This window comes from Centropristis striata, chromosome 18, assembly GCF_030273125.1.
Source record: "Centropristis striata isolate RG_2023a ecotype Rhode Island chromosome 18, C.striata_1.0, whole genome shotgun sequence".
NCBI classification, from domain to species: Eukaryota; Metazoa; Chordata; class Actinopteri; order Perciformes; family Serranidae; genus Centropristis; species Centropristis striata.
In genome coordinates, this window is record NC_081534.1 from 10780637 (window position 1) to 10799137 (window position 18501).

At 38.9% G+C, this 18501-nt stretch overlaps 1 protein-coding gene across 4 annotated transcripts in view; it reads left to right on the forward strand.

Moving 5' to 3' along the window:
* The window catches only part of LOC131990676 (kinesin-like protein KIF13B), a 79911-nt gene that overhangs the window by 2552 nt on the left and 58858 nt on the right, over nt 1-18501 (forward strand). For all 4 annotated transcript variants that reach the window (XM_059355771.1, XM_059355772.1, XM_059355773.1 and 1 more), the window contains exons 5-14: nt 8718-8730; nt 8878-8938; nt 9471-9563; nt 11458-11638; nt 12002-12089; nt 12212-12346; nt 13572-13684; nt 14096-14207; nt 15530-15742; nt 15854-15964. In XM_059355771.1, the coding sequence (XP_059211754.1) occupies nt 8718-8730; nt 8878-8938; nt 9471-9563; nt 11458-11638; nt 12002-12089; nt 12212-12346; nt 13572-13684; nt 14096-14207; nt 15530-15742; nt 15854-15964 (1120 nt within the window). The remainder of the gene's footprint in view (nt 1-8717; nt 8731-8877; nt 8939-9470; nt 9564-11457; nt 11639-12001; nt 12090-12211; nt 12347-13571; nt 13685-14095; nt 14208-15529; nt 15743-15853; nt 15965-18501) is intronic.

Sequence of the window (18501 nt, forward strand, 5' to 3'; positions counted from 1 at the left end):
AGTCCTAAAATGTGTCCACCGGTGCAACAAAATAAAGAATGTCATTATTTAATTCAGAGAATGTTGGACAGATAAGATAGGTAAGCCCAAGGCATATTAGTTATGAATATTTTTATCAATTTACATTATTTTCAATGATCAATCAATGTAAATTGATAAAAATATTCAGATCAATACTTAAACTGCGTTGTACCAAAGGACTACCTTAAGACGACCAGTTCCAACACTGCACGGAAATAGTAATATTATGAAAATATTTGAGACAGAAGTGATCTTGTGTGCAGTCCACCTGCTCCAGAGATGTCTTCTGTCCTTCCTGATTCTGGAAGGACCCCTCGCAGTAATGGGGTGGTCACATTAATGCCTGTTTTATATCGACATAATGGCGTTGCTCCAGGAGGACACCAGTTTTGCGGACAAAATGTAATGTGTCATAATAACTCTACATAGGGACCTTAACACTTATATCCTCTAGATTCATTAAGTAAACACTCGTATGACATGCATTCAAGTATTTTAATGTATTTAGATTAATTTTTCATTAAATTACAGTTGTTTTAAGATAAGTAATGCTACCTAGGACAGTTGCACTGGTGGACAAATGTCATGTTCAAAACAGAATATTTGCATAGTTGAAGAACGATACTCATTGTTTGCTGATGGATTAGATGTAGAAGAATGAACTGAATATTAAAACATTAATTTTAATGAAATATTATCAAATTTTAGTAATATTTGTCACTGGGAACACAAAAATTGAGCGTCACGTCAACCACCCATATATAAACCCTCTATTTCTGGTGGTGTTTAAGACACCAAAACACAGTCTGGGATTTGTTTGTCTTGACTTGGGACTTGAGTGGGGACTTGTTGGTCTTTATTCCAGGCTTGACTTAGAACTTGTTGGTCTTGGTGGGGACTTGACTTGGAACTTGGTGTTTACTCAGGACTTCAGTCAAGACTTGTTGATCATTGCTGCGAAATTGGTCTTTTCTTGGGAATTGAATCAGGACTTGTTGATCTTGACTTGGGGACTCAGGACTTGTCGATCATGACTGGTGGCTAAAACTAATAGCAGGATTTTCTATTGGATGCTGTCTTTATGCCATTTACTTTAGTTACAATGCCAAATGAGTCTGTATATACAATATTATTACCCCAGGAGATTTTAACTGTATCTTACAGTCCTCATCAGGTGATAGAGTTTGGTCAGTAGTCAGACGGATATCTTGACATTCGTTTGTAGTAGCTTTTAGGATTTTATCTGTATCTCTTGTAGAACTCTCTATTTTATAGTTGGACATCATAACTCCAACTCATTACTTACTAACTTACTCACATTTTCTTGAGTGTCCACCATATCATATTATCTTCAAGTTTTTTTGAGGTGTAATGGATGCATTTTTAATTTCAATAGACAAGTTTAACCTTCTGAGGATGGTAGGATGGCTGCAAGGAGGTACCACTACCTGGGATGGAACCCAAATCTATGCAGTGAAAAGTTAATGTTCACCACAAAAACACTTCATATATGATTGCTGGATTAAGGGGGCCAAAATAATTTAGATCCAATATGTTGTAATGCACTGCCAAAACCTACTGAAAATATCTACTAACATATATTCAACATTGTGTAAACTATATTCAACATATTCCAGTTAGTACTTCAGCAAAAAAAGGCAATAGTCCATCACTGTATGGAAAATATGGACAAAACGAGAGCATGATTGTGAAACTGAATGCAGCACGATAATTGTTTTATTTTGATTGTTAATTGTAATTCAAAATAAAAATCTAATTAATCAGACAGCCCTGCTTCACACATCTATTTCATGACACAGGGGCTTAAGAGAGGGACAAGTAGATGTTGAGTTTCAAAGAAACTCGCACACTGTCTAACTTGCAGAAATACATTTATTTGCAGCATTTTGATGCAAGGCCTTCATCAGGCAAATGGTTTGTTACAATGATTGCAATCATTACAATCACAGTCACGAACCATTTGCCTGATGAGACTTACTTTTTTGCCACATTTAAGTGTTATATACATATAGTAATTACAGTATAGAAGTTCCACTAATTGAATTCCCTCGGACCTGCTGGCAGAAGAGCTTATACATACTCTAACCAGCTTGTCATGTTATTTGTTGGAAGAAGCTCAGTTCAAACCCTCACCACACCCATCCTCCTTTCTTCACTCCTTTCCTTTCTTCCTCCTCCCTCTGTGTCCTATCTGGATCGTTCCTCTCTTTACAAAGGGTGTGTCTGATCCTTATTCCTGCTCAGGTAGCAAAGCCTTGATTTAAAGGCAAAGGAGGACAATGTCAAGATTTGAGACTCGGAATTTAAGTTTACATTTATGCATCCAGTCAGTATGGATATTTATCTTAGATTTAGTATTATATTATCAGAATGGGCTGAACTATTAAAAAAAAAAAAAAAAAAAATGTTTGACTAATATTGCAGTTGTGATATGATTCATGATGTTGGAAGGAATTAACATCATTAACAATGCATTAAATGATCATGGTAGTTTTCCTTTTCCTGGTTTGATTGGAGGCGGGGTAAACCCTGGACAGTTCTCCAGACTATCACAGGGCAGAACATAGAGACAGACAACCGTTCATTCACACCTACAGACAATTTAGAGTCACCAAATAAACCTAAGTGCATGTTTTTGGACTGTGGGAGGAAGCCGGATGACCCGGAGAGAACTCACGCTGCCACATGGAGAACATACAAGCTCCACATTGAAGAGCCGCAGGCCGGAGTCAAACCGGCAACCCGCTTGCTGTGAGGCAAGATTGCTAACCATTGCACCACCGTGTAGCCGCAGATCATTACGGATCAGATATATTTTTCTTTAGTCTGTAGACTACAATTTGTAGACTGTGACATCTCATCAGCACCACAATACTTGTACGTGTATATTCAGTTTGATTCAGAATGGTATTTGACAAAACCGCAACCTCCAGGCCTGAAAAGTGACGGCAATGATGAATTGTCCTGTATTCTTTATAACAGCCAGCAGGGGGCAACGATATCTGTATCAAATTCAAGAGGAAAATTACCTTACTTCTGGCATGATTTATCTCAGTAATCATGAATTTACAGTCCTAATTGCTGGTTTCAAGTCCTTTTCAATACATCATAGTGTTGATTTTGTAAATGATGGTCCCATTCAGACGAAAATAGACCCTAGAACAGGGTATGATTTAGGACCAGTCTTCCTTATAAGTGACCGGTCGCTGCCACAGTACATTAGGTGCTTTTGTCTTAGAACTTTGAAGCTTTCCCACTGTGCTTTCACTTCAATAATGTAAACTAATACTTGAAAATGTCTTGTTCAGGTCAGATGTTGTGGGTGGGACATTGTGTACTGATTGTAGTACTGCAGGTTGAAATGTACCAGTGGGAATGTGTTGTTTGTCTCCAGTGTTTGCTGTTGACAGAGCTGTCCAGTCCTCTTCTCTCCTCCTCAGAGCAGTACAGGTAGATGCTCCCTGGAGGTTTTGGCCTCTTCTCAGGTTACCTTGTTCAGAAAATATGCCATAGGGCAATCCCCTCTAGTTGGACAGAGAATGAATCTCTGTCCTTGTCAAAAGTGAGAGACTCATATTTCATTGTTATCATATGCATTTTTTTGTGTGTGCTTATGTATCTGTGTGTGTTTCTTCTGCCCTGACACGCTTCAGCAGCGGTATGCCTCCCCTTTGGGGCTCAATGCGAACAGGTTTTACAGGCTTAGTTCAACACAGACAATCACTTCCCTGATCCCAGAGCAGCACATGGGTTATTGAGAAGCCCAAGTGGGGGAAGTAAACTGATTTTGAGCAGCCAGTAAGCAAGTATTTTTAACCATAATGCATTCGTTTCTGCATCAAAGCACTCTTTATTAGTTTCCCAGTAGACTTTATTCTATTATGAGCGTAATGTGTGTTACAGAAAAGCTTTGTTTGTCGGGGGAATCACTCACCAGCCATTTCCACAAGGTTTGTGCTTAGTCAGCTCACTGTCAGACAGGTTTAACCGAATTTCTGCATGAGCCTCCGGGGCTGTTAATATGTAACGGCACCCTCGGTGGCTGCAACCAAGAAAACAGCAGGGGCTGTCGGACCCTCAAGATGGTAGAGATTAATAAAGGCTTGGGTCTGCTTTCATAACTTGGGAGCCCACCAATAGTCAGCAGGCCTGTAAAACTGTACTTTCATCGACCCTTTTTACTGCACATGCTGTAAACCAAACTTGAATTGTTGCTGGATTTGTTTTATCAGCCCCTGCAGAATAATGTTTAGAAAATGAAACAGAAATTGGGAGCCTTTCTTATCTGAACTTTGCTTTGATAAGAGCCCCACTTTAAAGAGTTTTTTTTATCTGTTTAGGGCATCACAAATGTTTGCTTGTTTTATATCCTTGAGAAAGTTGATGTTTTTTTAATATGTGCAGAATCCACAGAGAATCGCTATGTTTTATCAAATCTAGATGTAGTTGTGTAGGCCTGTGTGTTGTTGGTCATAGACTTGCTGACCTACCTTCCTCCTCCCTCTCCTTTAGTGACTCCTTGGAGCTGCAAGGCTCTGCCAGTTATCTCAGGAATGTCCTTGCCAGCCCAGGAGAGGACAGGACTTAATGTTGCTCTTTCATGGACCAGCCAGCTTTCACATAGGGAGGCCTTGTTTCATTACAGCCCCCTGTGTGTGTGGCCATGACTAAATTTGCAGCCTTTTTTTAAAACCCCAAATTGATATTTCTGCCTGAGTGAAGACTGTGTGTTTTGAGTTATGTAGGGTACCACATTTCAAAGGGGGCTTCCCAGGAGACTGGGTGTCTATGATAGATCTTATCACAACAAACAACAAACTATGCTTGTCACGTTTTCGTTTTGGGTTGCTAAATCAACTAGTTTAGCCAAATTGTTTTGATGGTGCAATATTTGTCTTTTCCTATCTGGTCTGCAGTTCATCTCTTTGGGACAGCTTTCTAATATTTTATTGTCATTAGATGCCCTTGCTTAACAGCCAAGGAGATCACTGTTGTATACTGAACAGGCATCATCCTGAATACTTGACAGTCTCAGCAGTTTGCTGTAGTACAGCTTGTTGAAACATAATTCACATAAATACAAGAACTAAATGTAGGCATAAAGCTGCTATTACTTTTGGACATTTTGGAGCAGTAAATCAAGCAGTAAACACCACATTGGCTGTGCCAAACTTGTTATCAAACACAGTAGTTACAAATACAGCTGACACGGTGCAAAATGTCCATTCATTTATACACTGGTTTATTGCCACCTGAGCAATTTTAATCAAATATTTTTCTCTTTTAGCTCTTTTTTTGGTTTAAACGAGCTCCTGAGGTAATTATCTGGCTCTTAAGCTGCTAAATAGATTGTTGCAGGTATGAGTCCTAAAACCTGGAAATGTTCACTGACCTTGTTTGAGTATATACTTTTTATTTCATAATCCCCGTCGCTGCGCATTTCTGTAAAATGGCTATTTCGCTCCTGTTGTATTTTGTCATGGTGCACTTTTCTAATAAAGGTGAGTTTAACATAAGAAAAGGGAAAAATCCGTTTTGGCTGTATTGTGTCCTTCGACATTCAAATGACGCTTGTTTTCAGCCGCCACATTTATCAATGTCCGACCATTCTTACGCTGTATTGGAGAGATATGAACGTTTGATAAATCACACGTGAACCCTGTCGTAGGATTAAATATACACTCAGATATGCGCTCGTTTCCTCGTTCCTTTGATATGTGGTCACATGATCCATACTTGATATCAAAAATACATATTATAGCTGCTTTAAACCCACACTTACAGGTATAACAGAATAATACTTTTACCAACATGCTGTGACTAGTGCTAGTTTCATGAATCCTACATTGCTGAATGACAACCCCAAGAAGCTGCACTGGAGCGTTGAACTTGTTAGATAATTGAATTTGACGCTTACTTGCTGGAATGTGGTAATGTGTTTGCTGACTGATGCATGGGACACTATTGTTGGCTGCACTGGGGTGAACCTTAAACGCAGTGACTGTGTACTAAAATGCCCTGGTAAGAATGCAGAGATTTATGCTTGGCCTGTGTCTCAGGGACACTGAAGGCTCTGAGCTTCTTAGTGCTGTGTCACACTCTCCACTCGATTCACAATGAGCCAAAGAGGATTAGTCGCTTTGATAGATTTTTAAGCCTCACTACAATTAAAACACCTTTGACTTTGTGTCCTTGAAACTCTCCCTGACTTTCTCCCACTGACTTTGACCTGGGATTGTGTCAGACCTTCGGAATTTGCAAGCTCTGCTGTCCGTGTACGGCACTGTTGTTTGTACTCTACTTTTCTGAACTGCCAAACAACAGTTGGTGAACGTAGAGTATCTGTTAAGACACAGCCAGCACAGCATTGACATCTTATTCATTTTAATCAGTTAGTACTCATCCAGGGAGACATACACAAGTTAGTATTTAAGGGAGAACATGGTCATGATATCCCTATTTTTGACTGAGCTCTAAGCATTTCCAATGAGAAATGTCACTTCATAAATCTGGCTTTGGGGGGCCTGACAGGCCTACTTAGTAATGCATCCATGTGGGTAAGGGCTGATTTTTTCTTTGCTAGCGTGGTGTCAACTTTTCTTTGTTTTTTAATTCATGATCTATGAAAAGTGATCCCTACTTACATCCCTTGTGACATGCTGCCTATGGAGAGTGGACAACAGTTTAACCATGTTTTCTCCTCTCAGTTTGCTTCGTTTAATTAATTACAAGAGGATATCTAGAGGCAGAAAACTATTTTACAAGTAACCCTAAGTATTTTACGAGAAAAAGAAGCACAAAATAGATATGTCTGTAAAGTAGACATGTTTTTCCTGCTTATTCCAGAGCACTAAAAATCAACTAAAAAAAGCTTGTGATCCCCAAAGTTGGGAACCACTGGCCTACAGGTTAGAGGAGCAGTCTTGTGAGCAAAGGGTCAATGGCCCAAGACTGGCTGGGAAAATGTTGGTGGGAAAAATTAAGAAGCGCTTACTGAGAGAAATTATCTCAGGATTTGCACAGGAATCTCTGTGCTCTGTTTTGTTAACATGGAATATGGCGTATTTAAAAATAGGCTTTATGTTGTTATTTCATACGTGCAATTTATTTACAACCCTGATTCCAAAGAATTTGGGTCGTTGTGTTAAATGTCAACAAATAGAATGAAATCATTTGCCAAAAATATGTTTGTGACATATATTCAGTTTAACACTGTACAAAGAATATATTGTATATTAAATTTAGTTTTTGTAAATATATACTCCGAATTTAATGCATTCGGTTTTTATTTGTTTTACACAGCTTCACAACTTTTTTGGAAACTGTGTTGAATTACCAGAAAACATGCTATTTCAGGATATTTATTGTTGTCAAGAAATGAAAGCACCTATATCGAGATAGAAGATTGTGGCCATATCGCCCAGCCCTAATGCAAGGTCATAGACGTAGACATACTTTAGACAAACAGCAGCATAAGACATAGGAATATAAAATGAAGATGAATGGAATTAACATGTAAAATGAAATAGAATGAAAATACAACAAATAAGAAAACACTATAGGTATATAATATATACATTATAAGGATATTTATATTTATAGTCTTATTGCATGTTAGGGTTAACAGTATGCCAACTTAATTGAATTGTATCCATTTACTGCCATCAGCATCACACTTAATCACAAGTACAAGCAAATAAAATCCCCTCTGCATGTACAGTGCATTCTACCACCACATGTGCAGCCCACGCAACTTTCAGGGAAGTTTTGACTATATTACTGGAGTGACTATATTTTATATTTTTATGATATTTCAGTTAACCAGCAGATAGTAGCCTAAAGCAAAGAATGCTGTTTATAGCCTTTTAACACCTCATGCTTGAGGTCACGTTAGCTTTTACCACGTGGGATGTAGCTTCATTCTTATTGAGGAGTTTTGATGGATCTATTTCCATTTATTCTCTATCGAAAAACATTTATTTTATACTTGTTAATTGTTCACTTTAAACCCTACATTTGCACACACAAAATATGCCAGCTCAAATTTTCAAAGTAAAGTTACATTTCCCCCTATAGTTAACTTGCTCACTGACCACATGGCACATTTCACATGTTTGACAAAGTAATGGATTTATTAGGCAAATTAATGCATTATGTCTGCTGCAGCTATAGTCCCATTTTATTACTGTTTCCCTTTTAATTCCCGAAAGTTTTCATCTTGAATATTCCTGGAATTGTGCAACTCTATGCATACCCCACCTTTAACAACTCCTTCCTGGGAAGCTTCCAGGTGTGAATATGTGTAACTGTGAAAAAGTCAAGGGAGAATTTTGCTGAGCCAGGACTCAGCTGACTTTAATACTAAAAGGCCTCTGGGCTCTGCTTTGCTTTCCCTGCAAATGTTTCTTTGCTGTGCTTTGAATGAAATCTTGAAAGTGCTTCTTACCGGGCCCAAAAATGTCAGATGAATGTTAGTCTTGATAGTGTTGCTATGCGATAAATATTTTCCTATGTTCTTACCTTAGCGGGGTATCTTGCTATGTTTCCTCTGGTGTATCAATCCAAAGTCCTGTGAGAGACTCACAGTAAGATTTAAAATATTCACACATTCATGTTTATTTAAGACCAATTGTTAACTGATTTTTTTTTTTATTTCTTCTCTCTGTTGCATTCAGAAATCAGCCAAAGGTGAGTTTTATATTTTACTCTGTGACTATAATCTTTTCATTGTAAACATTTGGAGACTGAATGTTCATTATGCCTACTATAGTAGTCATGCATTAGTTATTTTTATTTTTTTTAAACCCATTATTTTATATTGTATTATCTTTTCAGGTTTTTGCTTATGACCACTGCTTCTGGTCAATGGATGAATCTCAAAAAGACAAGTTTGCAGGTTGGTACATTTTCCACAGTGTGTCATCTTGATTGGGTTCTGTTTTTAGCTTGTGTGTAACTTCACTGCTTGGTGACTCATTTCTTAAACTTATCTCCGGACAGAATGTTTCCTGATATTCTCAACTATTTATGGAGTCGCAGAAAGGGACTGTTCAGGGGGCGGGATGAAGAGTTACACATTGTTTACATCCAGATTATTTCTGCGGCCCTGTATATTGTAAAGGGGCAGAACAAAACCGTTGCCAGGGGGTTTCCTAACAATGTGAGGGGTATTAATAATTCAGCAGCTGGTGTCAGATGTATTCAAGCTGAACAAAATGCCCACCATGTCTATTCTGGGCTGTGAGTCTTGTCTTGTATAAAAAAGTGAGAACAGTGAAGAAAGTGTTTCTTTATTTCTGTTCCCTTACAGCGTTTTCCCTTTAGCATCTCCTCCACTCTGCTTTGTTAATGATGTTATCTTGAAAGTGTAGTTTATGTTGCAGTCTGTACTTTGAGATTTTAAAGTATGTTTTCTGATGCTTGTGCAGGTCAGGATGTAGTGTTCCAGTGCCTTGGGGAGAGTCTGTTGGACAACGCCTTCATGGGCTACAATGCCTGCATCTTTGCTTACGGACAGACAGGTAACTTTTAAACCTCACACGTATGGACCCTTGGTTTTTTTATACATGTATGTGTTATTGTGTAATCCACACTGAGCATAATCTGCATAGACAGCTGTTTAAATCACACAAATAGCCCGCAGTATATGTGTTTTGAATGTATCAATTGCATGTTAATTGATAAATTATAAATCAAGGCTCCCGGTCTGTTTGTGAGCTTCCCCTCATTCACTATGGTGGCGGCTGGTCACTAGTCGTGTTTCCATCTATGAATTTCTATGTGAATTTTGAAGATTGGCATGAGAAAAGCTTGATGGAAACAATATTTGAAAAAAACTTTTGAAAATGCTCATAAAAGTTTTTCGCTCACTTGAGGGGATTTTTGTATCTTTTGAAAAATAGTTAATGCACTAAACAGGATACTGAAACACTTTTTTCCAAGTAAGTTCTGACGTTACTAATTGTCTGCAAAGTACAAAATTCTGTGGCCACGGCTGTGGCCATCACAACCACAAATTTGGCAGTTGATAAAACCAATGAAACCAAACTCCACACCACAGTAAAAACAAAAGAATGAATCTCAGTTCATTCTTTCTGACCGGCAAAGTGATGAGGTATGAACAATGAACTCTGGCCGTGATCCACAATACAAATAACCATAGTTACTTCCTTAACCCTTGCTCTCTTTCATTCTTCCTGACCGTCAGTTTGATGTCATCCTGGTAGTTTATACCCCATGTCTCTGTCTGGAACAATTCAAAGAACCTCTAGAAATCTCCTCTCCTTTGATCTCACACACGCACACACACACACACACACACGCACGCACGCGCGCGCGCGCAGTGCAGAGATAGGAAAAGTGACGACTCAGCAGTCCACTAACTTGTTGCTTTCCCTACCAATATTACAAATGATGATTCAACTATCTGGTCATTTTGGAGGCTGCAGTTTGTGTTGCGGTTGAATTGGAGTACATTATACAAAGACAATATACTAACAAGAAAATAGTTGGTACATTAAACTGTTTAACTGCCTGTAGATTATCTTGAGTAAACAGATCATTTTTTCTAGAAAGAGACATAACTGGTGAGTTTTTCAAACCATGTGCCATATATTTCATGTTTAAGAGAATGCAAGCATCTATACAGCCGGTATCTCTAACACTCACACCGAAACAATCTAGACTGGTAAACAGCACGACAGGTAAGAGGAAAAAAGGTAAACTTTAAGAACACATACACCATTTTCTGCCACTGGTGAGTATTTTCTGTCCATCTTTGACAACATCTGTATCTATATATCCATAAACGTCACTGGAACTTCTGCGTTCATGGACCCATTTTTTAAAAGTCACTGTGGATCAGATTTACTCTCTAATAAACCAAGCTGCCATTCACTTGGAGAATGAAAATGTGAGTGTCATCACATTTTCAGTCTGTCTCAACAATCTATTTAATTTGCTTCTTATTTGAGGATGTCTCATTTTGCTGTGCTAACTCACAGAATATCTGTCCCTAGGAGACACATATTTTTCAACCTCACCATGGATTGTTAATTAATTCTTTTTAAATTAGCATGAAAGCTTAAGAGGTGTTTATGTACATTTGTTTATTCATGTGCACAGCTTTTTTTTCAGAATTATTCACAGTTCTAATGAGTCTTTTTTAATCTCTCACATGCTTCCACGACTCATAATTCTCAATCTGACATGTCTTGCCAGAGCAAAGCATGTACTTAAAGAACATTTTTCAAATTTCCTTTTTATTTTTTAATATATATCGTACTTCCTTAGCCAGTGACACTAAATCTGATCCTATTTCCTTCTTCCTTTCTATTTCCTGTTTCTCTAAGATTGCTTGGTTCTTTTCTTCTTGCATGACGTTTGGATTTGTAAACTGTAGCTGTGTGTCTCCAGGTTCTGGGAAGTCGTACACCATGATGGGTTCAGCGGAGCAGCCTGGTCTCATCCCGCGACTCTGCAGCTCCCTGTTCAGCAGGATTGTGCAGGAGGCCCGGGAGGGAGAGAGCTTCACCGTGGAGGTCTCCTACATGGAGATTTACAACGAGAAGGTCCGAGACCTGCTTGACCCTAAAGGGTGAGAAACTGTTTGTTTTAGTTGGCCTTAAAACAGGAAATCGTAAACAGTACATATTTCATTTGCATCACCCTGCAATATTTAAAAACATACCAGTATACTTGAGATTCTGTGCTGTAAACTGTGTAATGCTGTACTTTTGCAGTCATGTGAGTCATATTTCAGTCAGATAGCTTGCTATGAATCTTATCCTCCACATATCAAATGGCTCTAAATCTTGATCTAAAGACTGGTCGTATTGTTTGATGTATTTATTTGAAAAGGGAAGAACACAGGTGTCCTGTTTAATTCCTCCTGTTTGCAGTTGGGTGAGACAGAACGTGGCTGAAAGATATAGGATTAATAACAATCTCTTATCTGTAGGAATCGACAAGCGCTGAGAGTGAGGGAGCACAAAGTTTTGGGGCCTTATGTGGACGGCTTGTCCCGCCTGGCTGTATCCTGTTACGAGGTACTTTATGAACTGTGTCTTTTGCTTTTGTGACACTATGTTGCCAAGGGAAACAAGTTATTTCATAAAGCACTGGTACAAACTAAATTTGTGTTTGTTTGTGGCGTCTGTGTGTCTGTCAGGACATAGAGTCTCTGATGTCAGAGGGAAATAAGTCTCGCACAGTGGCAGCCACAAATATGAATGAAGAGAGCAGCAGGTCCCACGCTGTGTTCAACATCATCCTCACACACACACTCATGGATCTACAGTCTGAGGTAAGACATACTCGGCGTCAAACATTGACACCTAATAGGATCTAACACAATCGCTGTACTTACTCCAAACAATTATTTTACACATAAAGTATTTTGGCCCCTACCAAAATGATATCGTAGGTTGCTCTCATTGGCGGACTGAGGATGTTTGAGGGTCAGGGGTATCTGCTGTATGTGGTGGGGCCCCAGCGCCGCTGACAGGACACCCTGGAGGGCACTTCATCATGTTTTATCTACCACAGGGGCATCCAAGAGGGCCCCTTTGACGATTTTTTTTTCGAACATTAGGGCACCAGTGGTTGCTCTTGATCATTTTTGTCTGGAGCCAGTGATTGTTGGGGCATTCAATGTACTGTGACAGAAAGCTGAGAAAAACAAATTCTTGCGTATATGAACCGAAAAAACAAATACGGCTTGTTATACTTGTTTTTGGCTTAAACAGTTAATAATGGTTGTTGATCAGTTTTCTGTGTAGTCAATAAAAAGGACCATTTCTATTTTATGAAGTGGGGTTGTATGCGGCAATTGACCGTTCGCAAAAAATACTTCTAAGTGCCTGCTTTATTTAGAATATTTCCAATGTTTTACCTTACTGTCAGATAGCCCCTTATGCCAGTAAACTGAAGCTGTCATATCCATTTGTGCTTTCTTCAAAGCCACCAGACTCCTTAGACAAAAACAGTAATTTAACTTTGCAGAACACAAGAATTGCTGGTGTACCTCGATGTTTTAGTTTGTTTGTGTTATTGTGTGAATTTGATACATCTGAACTTACCACAAACTAACCAACGAGGCAGCAGTGGTGCAGCAACTCCTGTGTAATGCAAGGTTAAATTTTTGTTCCTGTCAAAGGACTTTGGTTGGTTTGGAAGAGGGTATAGATAACGGCTCAGCTCCCTGTCTGAAAGGGCTGATTACAAGTTAAAGGTGGCTAAAATACATTTTGCATTGCATAAAATATATTTCTCTGTATTGCACTTTCTCTGTTCAACTTGAAATCATCTTGTTGTGGCTTCTTATTTTAAAATTGATCTTAATTGCAATATTAAAATAATGTTTTACTATGTATTTAGCGCTTCTACAGCAATGCTAAATAATTGCTATTATGATCCATGAATCTTCTTGGATAATCTATGACTCTCCAGATTCAGCCTTAAGTAAGTAAAGTGCAGGGATTTAAAAATAAAGTTGAACATCTCTGTGTGTTGCCGTGTGACCACTTCAGACGCGAGGAGAGAAGGTGAGCAAGCTGAGTCTGGTGGATCTGGCTGGAAGCGAGCGAGCAGCGAAGACCGGAGCAGCAGGGGAACGTCTGAAAGAAGGGAGCAACATCAATAAGTGAGTCAACAGAAAATAGATACATGGCACGACACTAAAGACTTGTAACCCTCCGTGATCCAGGCTCTTCTTCCAAGAACTAAATTAAGTGACCAAGCTGTTTCCCTCATATGAGCTTTCTGGCTGGGATTGTGTTTGTTTTTTGTCTACACTCACTTTTGATTTTGGTCTTTTTGGAGCCTTGCTGTTCTCATTGGCTTATCTGACAGTTTATTCCCTCACACCCTGCTGTCACAACATAAAGAGTATTTCACATATTTATATTTATACCGCGCCCTTGAGGTTTTGAATCTTTCTCCATTTTTCATGATAATAATGCCTTGATGATTTTTTTGTCCTTTTGTTCTTCTTCTTTCCTCCCTCCTCTCCTATTTCTACCTTCTGTCCTCCCCCCTCTCTGTGTCCCTCCAGGTCCCTCAGTACTCTGGGTTTAGTTATCTCCGCCTTGGCTGACCAGGGAGCAGGGAAGAACAAGAGCAAGTTTGTTCCCTACAGAGACTCTGTGCTCACCTGGCTGCTCAAGGTACACAAAGAAAATAACAGACCTTGCTTATACAGATTCCACTACAGAGAAACAGCTTGTGTGTCTTCAGCTTCAGTTCTTTTTGCACTTCATACCCACTTTAATTCACAGCAGGGTGCTAGTACAATATGCTTTTTTAAATCTAAAGAAACTGGACTATAAAGTCTCTGAGTAATTAATTTTCTGGTGTGCTTTTTGTTACTTTGCCCATTAGGTTTCAAGGCTCTGCTGGTTATTTTCATTAGCTCTGCTCAGTTGGAAAAACTGAGCAGAGCCAGCTTTGCCAGCTTTGAGTCTTTAATTTGGGTTTTTTTAAATTAGTCTTTAATTTGTCTCTTTGTAGAATTGTAATTGGGTTAAATGTAGCTTTTAAAAACTCACATAAACACTGATCTTCTAAAAAACAGCATGCTCAGTTTTTCTTTCTCTCAACCAAAGCAGCAGCTTTTTTTTTATTTCGCAAAGCGCAGTTTGAGATTTTTATGGGACTGTTTTTGTCCACTGAATTCGGGTTGGGTCATTGTGTGCAAAACTCAAGCCCCCTAAGCATCAATAGTCGATACAATTGTTGGGAAACAGTCTTCGTTTGCTTTTCCACAGGCTTCACATCATTACATCACTGTATACGTCTGTATACATCACCACTCAGTAGCACCATCTTCAAGCATTATAACAACAATGGCAGACTAAATCGTCTCTTTACAAATGTTGCTCTTGGCTTTGCGAGCCTACATTGGCATTCAAACACGACATATAAAACACATTTGTTCTGCTCGTCTTGAATGCCATGGAGGGCGATTACGTTCTTATTGACACTGAATCTAAGATGTTGATGTTAGCATTTGTTATAACGCTAGACCGCTGGGTCTTACTAGCTACAGAGCACAGACTACCTGGTATCGATCACACACCACTGTGTAGCACGCAGTTAAACATATCAAATACAATTAATGTTAGACGTTTTAGTTGGTTTGGTTGGTCACAATAATCCCACCCCCGGCCCCTGACATAAGTGGTTCATGGTTCAAGACCAGGAAAGAGTTGGTGCCGCTCTGGAACCAGTTCTCCTGGCCGATAGCCAGTTCTTTGGCTGTCGAAATGCAAAGAACTGGTTTGAGATTAGGCACTGGCTCTGAACCACCCCTAGAACTGCCTTGGTTGTAAAGGGGTATATGTACACTTTTAAATTCTCCATGGCAGTGTTTTTCTAGAAAGAAATTGTCAAGCATGGAGAGCTAGATAGACATTGCCAATTGATTCAAACCATCGTCGACTGTCAATTCAATCATCCCAAGCCTTGTTTGAATTGTTTTTCCCTGCAGGACAGCCTGGGAGGCAACAGCCGCACAGCCATGGTCGCCACAATTAGCCCTGCAGCAGACAACTATGACGAGACGCTGTCCACCCTGCGTTACGCTGACAGGGCCAAGAGCATCATCAACCATGCCGTGGTCAACGAAGACCCCAACGCCAGGATCATCCGAGAGCTCCGAGAGGAAGTGGAGAAACTGAAGGAGCAACTCACAGAGGCTGAGGTTCAGATAACTGCGGCTTGGTTTAGCCTGTTAAGCTATTGTGAATTATGAGTATTGAATGAATAAGAGAGTAATATGTGGAGAGTGTAATGCAGCTTCTGTCACTCTCAGTCTATGAAGGCCCCCGAGCTGAAGGACAGGCTGGAGGAGTCTGAGAAACTGATCCAAGAAATGACCGTCACCTGGGAGGACAAACTCAGGAAGACTGAGGCTATTGCACAGGTAGAAGAACACACACAAACACGAATACGCTACATCAGTTTCCTCTGGTAAAGATCAATAATAAAGGTGTTCAACTTCTTCTTCTTGTTATACTTAAACAGAGCTTCATTAACATTTCTGTCGATTTTTCCAAGTGCAACAGACACATTTAATCAAATGGAGGAGATAAAATTAAAAAGTCATTGCCAATTGATTTGTTTTCTGTTCATTCAGTGTGACTTAATTCAAGTTTAACCCAAGTTATTCTCTGAGATTTATTCAGTGTGGGTGTTATTTTCACACTTTTCTCAGCTCAGCTCTTTCTCTTTATGCCTCCCTGTTATCTCAGCAAGCTGATGTCTCTAAATTTAGCACAATTTGGACTGAACTGACCAGATTTTGAAAGTCAAAATACGTTTTTGACCATAACACAATAACTTATATGCTCATTATTAACATTTGACAGAAATGTCTAATGGATAAAATGAAGTGACATTTTATTTCCAAAGGATCAGAGGTCAACTTCACTGTGACATCATAATTAAGGCCTGACGGTATCATGTGCCAAGTTGCCACCACTTTATGACATACAAAAATAAGTCAGCAAAACATGCACTCATGAATAAACACATTTTTAATAGTTGTTGCATTATTTATTAATATTTAATATTGCTGTTACAGACAGTGCTGCACCTGTGTTGGTGCATTTATTTGCATGTGTACAGGCTTCTGTATTTGAAACGATGGTGAAGCAAATTAAGTTGTTTGACTGTGGGGTGAAAAGCTCAACTAACCCATTAACATCACAAACTGATGATGATGCAAATTGATTCAGCTGACAAAGAATAAATGACTAAGCTGATGTATAACTGCATTGTATTTTAATTACTTAAATATTAGTCTTCACATTTGGATGGATGGTAAATTCGTGGCCACAATCTTGGGTTGAAACGTCCATGTATTATAGTGTCTAGACCAGGGATGGGCAACTTTAATGCTGAAGGGGGCCACAATTTTTAATCGACACTACCACAGGGCCACATATAGGACCATGCACTTCACCAGATATGATGAAACTGCAATTTTAAATAGAAAATTTCCTCAGGGGAAATTCTGAAAGGGCCACGGGGGCTACTGCCGGTGTGTGTTCACTATGATGAGATGCCGAATGTTCCAGGACAGAGGTGGACAGACTGGAATTTCTGGCCTCAAACAGAAAGCATTTTTTGCAAAACCATAATACCTATCATTGATCCGACTTCACTTTGAGCGTCCTGGGTTTTTCCTGAACGTCAGCATATGTTTTTTTTTTTAAGAAAAATGAAAAAATAGCTTTGTAAGGCCCCGTTTACACGAGGACGCTTGCGGGTAAAAACTACAAAATATTTTATCGGAAGTGCCTTTCGTTTAGACGGTGACAGCGTTTTGGGGGCTTAAAAATGCAAAAATCTGAAACCACTTTCCAAAGTGGAAAAGTTAAATACGCCGCCTTCAAGCTGCTCTGGCAGCTCTAATAAACTTAAGGCTGTGAACGAGACCTGGGAGATCTAGTGGATGGTGGATAACTTTGTGGAAGTAGTAGCTGATGGAAATGTGTGGCGTGAAAACTTCTGCATGCCCAAAAATGCTCTTATCGCTTTGAGTGATGCCGCCTGGCATGCATACAATCGATTTTCACACACTTTTGCGTCACTGTATGCACGCAGATTTCCTCCCGAAAATGCTCGTCTAAACGAGGAATAAAAAGTGAAGACGCGACGCCACTTTTGCGTCTTCTGTTCAGACCGTCCTTGTGTAAACGTAGCCTTAGAGCGATCTAAAAAAACTCACATCTCCCTTATTTTAGAAATCTTCCTGCGTTTTTAATATGGGAGCCAATAAGGCTGTTGGTGTGTGTTGGTGGCGTGTCTGTGCGTCCTACGCCCAAACTATAACTCTGACAGCTTTACAAGAGGATTGTGAGTGAGAAGACAAAGACGCAGAACAACCTAGAAAGTGATATTGAAAAAAAATCTAGAGATCTAGAGCTTTTCTAGATTTTTCTTGATTATTTTCTAGATTTTTCTTGATTATTTTCTAGATTTTTCGAAAGCATTTCTAGATATTTCTAGATCTTTTTCTGGATTTTCTAGATATTTGTTTTCTAGATCATATTCTAGATTTAAAAAAAATCTTTTTCTGGATTTTTTTCCTAGTTTTTACAAGAGCATTTCTAGATAATGTTCTAGATTTTTCTAGATCCTTTTAATTTTTCAAAATCTTTTCTAGATTTTTCTTAATCCTTCTCTAGAGTTTTCGAAAGCATTTCTAGATATTTCTAGATCTTTTTCTGGATTTTCTAGATATTTGTTTTCTAGATCATTCTAGATTTTTTTTAAAAATCGTTTTCTGGATTTTTTTCCCCTAGTTTTAACAAGAGCATTTGTAGATCATTTTCTAGATTTTTCTAGATCCTTTTAATTTTTCAAAATCTTTCTAGATATTTCTAGATTATTTTCTAGATTTTTACTGATCTTTCTCTAGATTTTTCTAAAGCATTTCTAGATTCTATAAAAAAA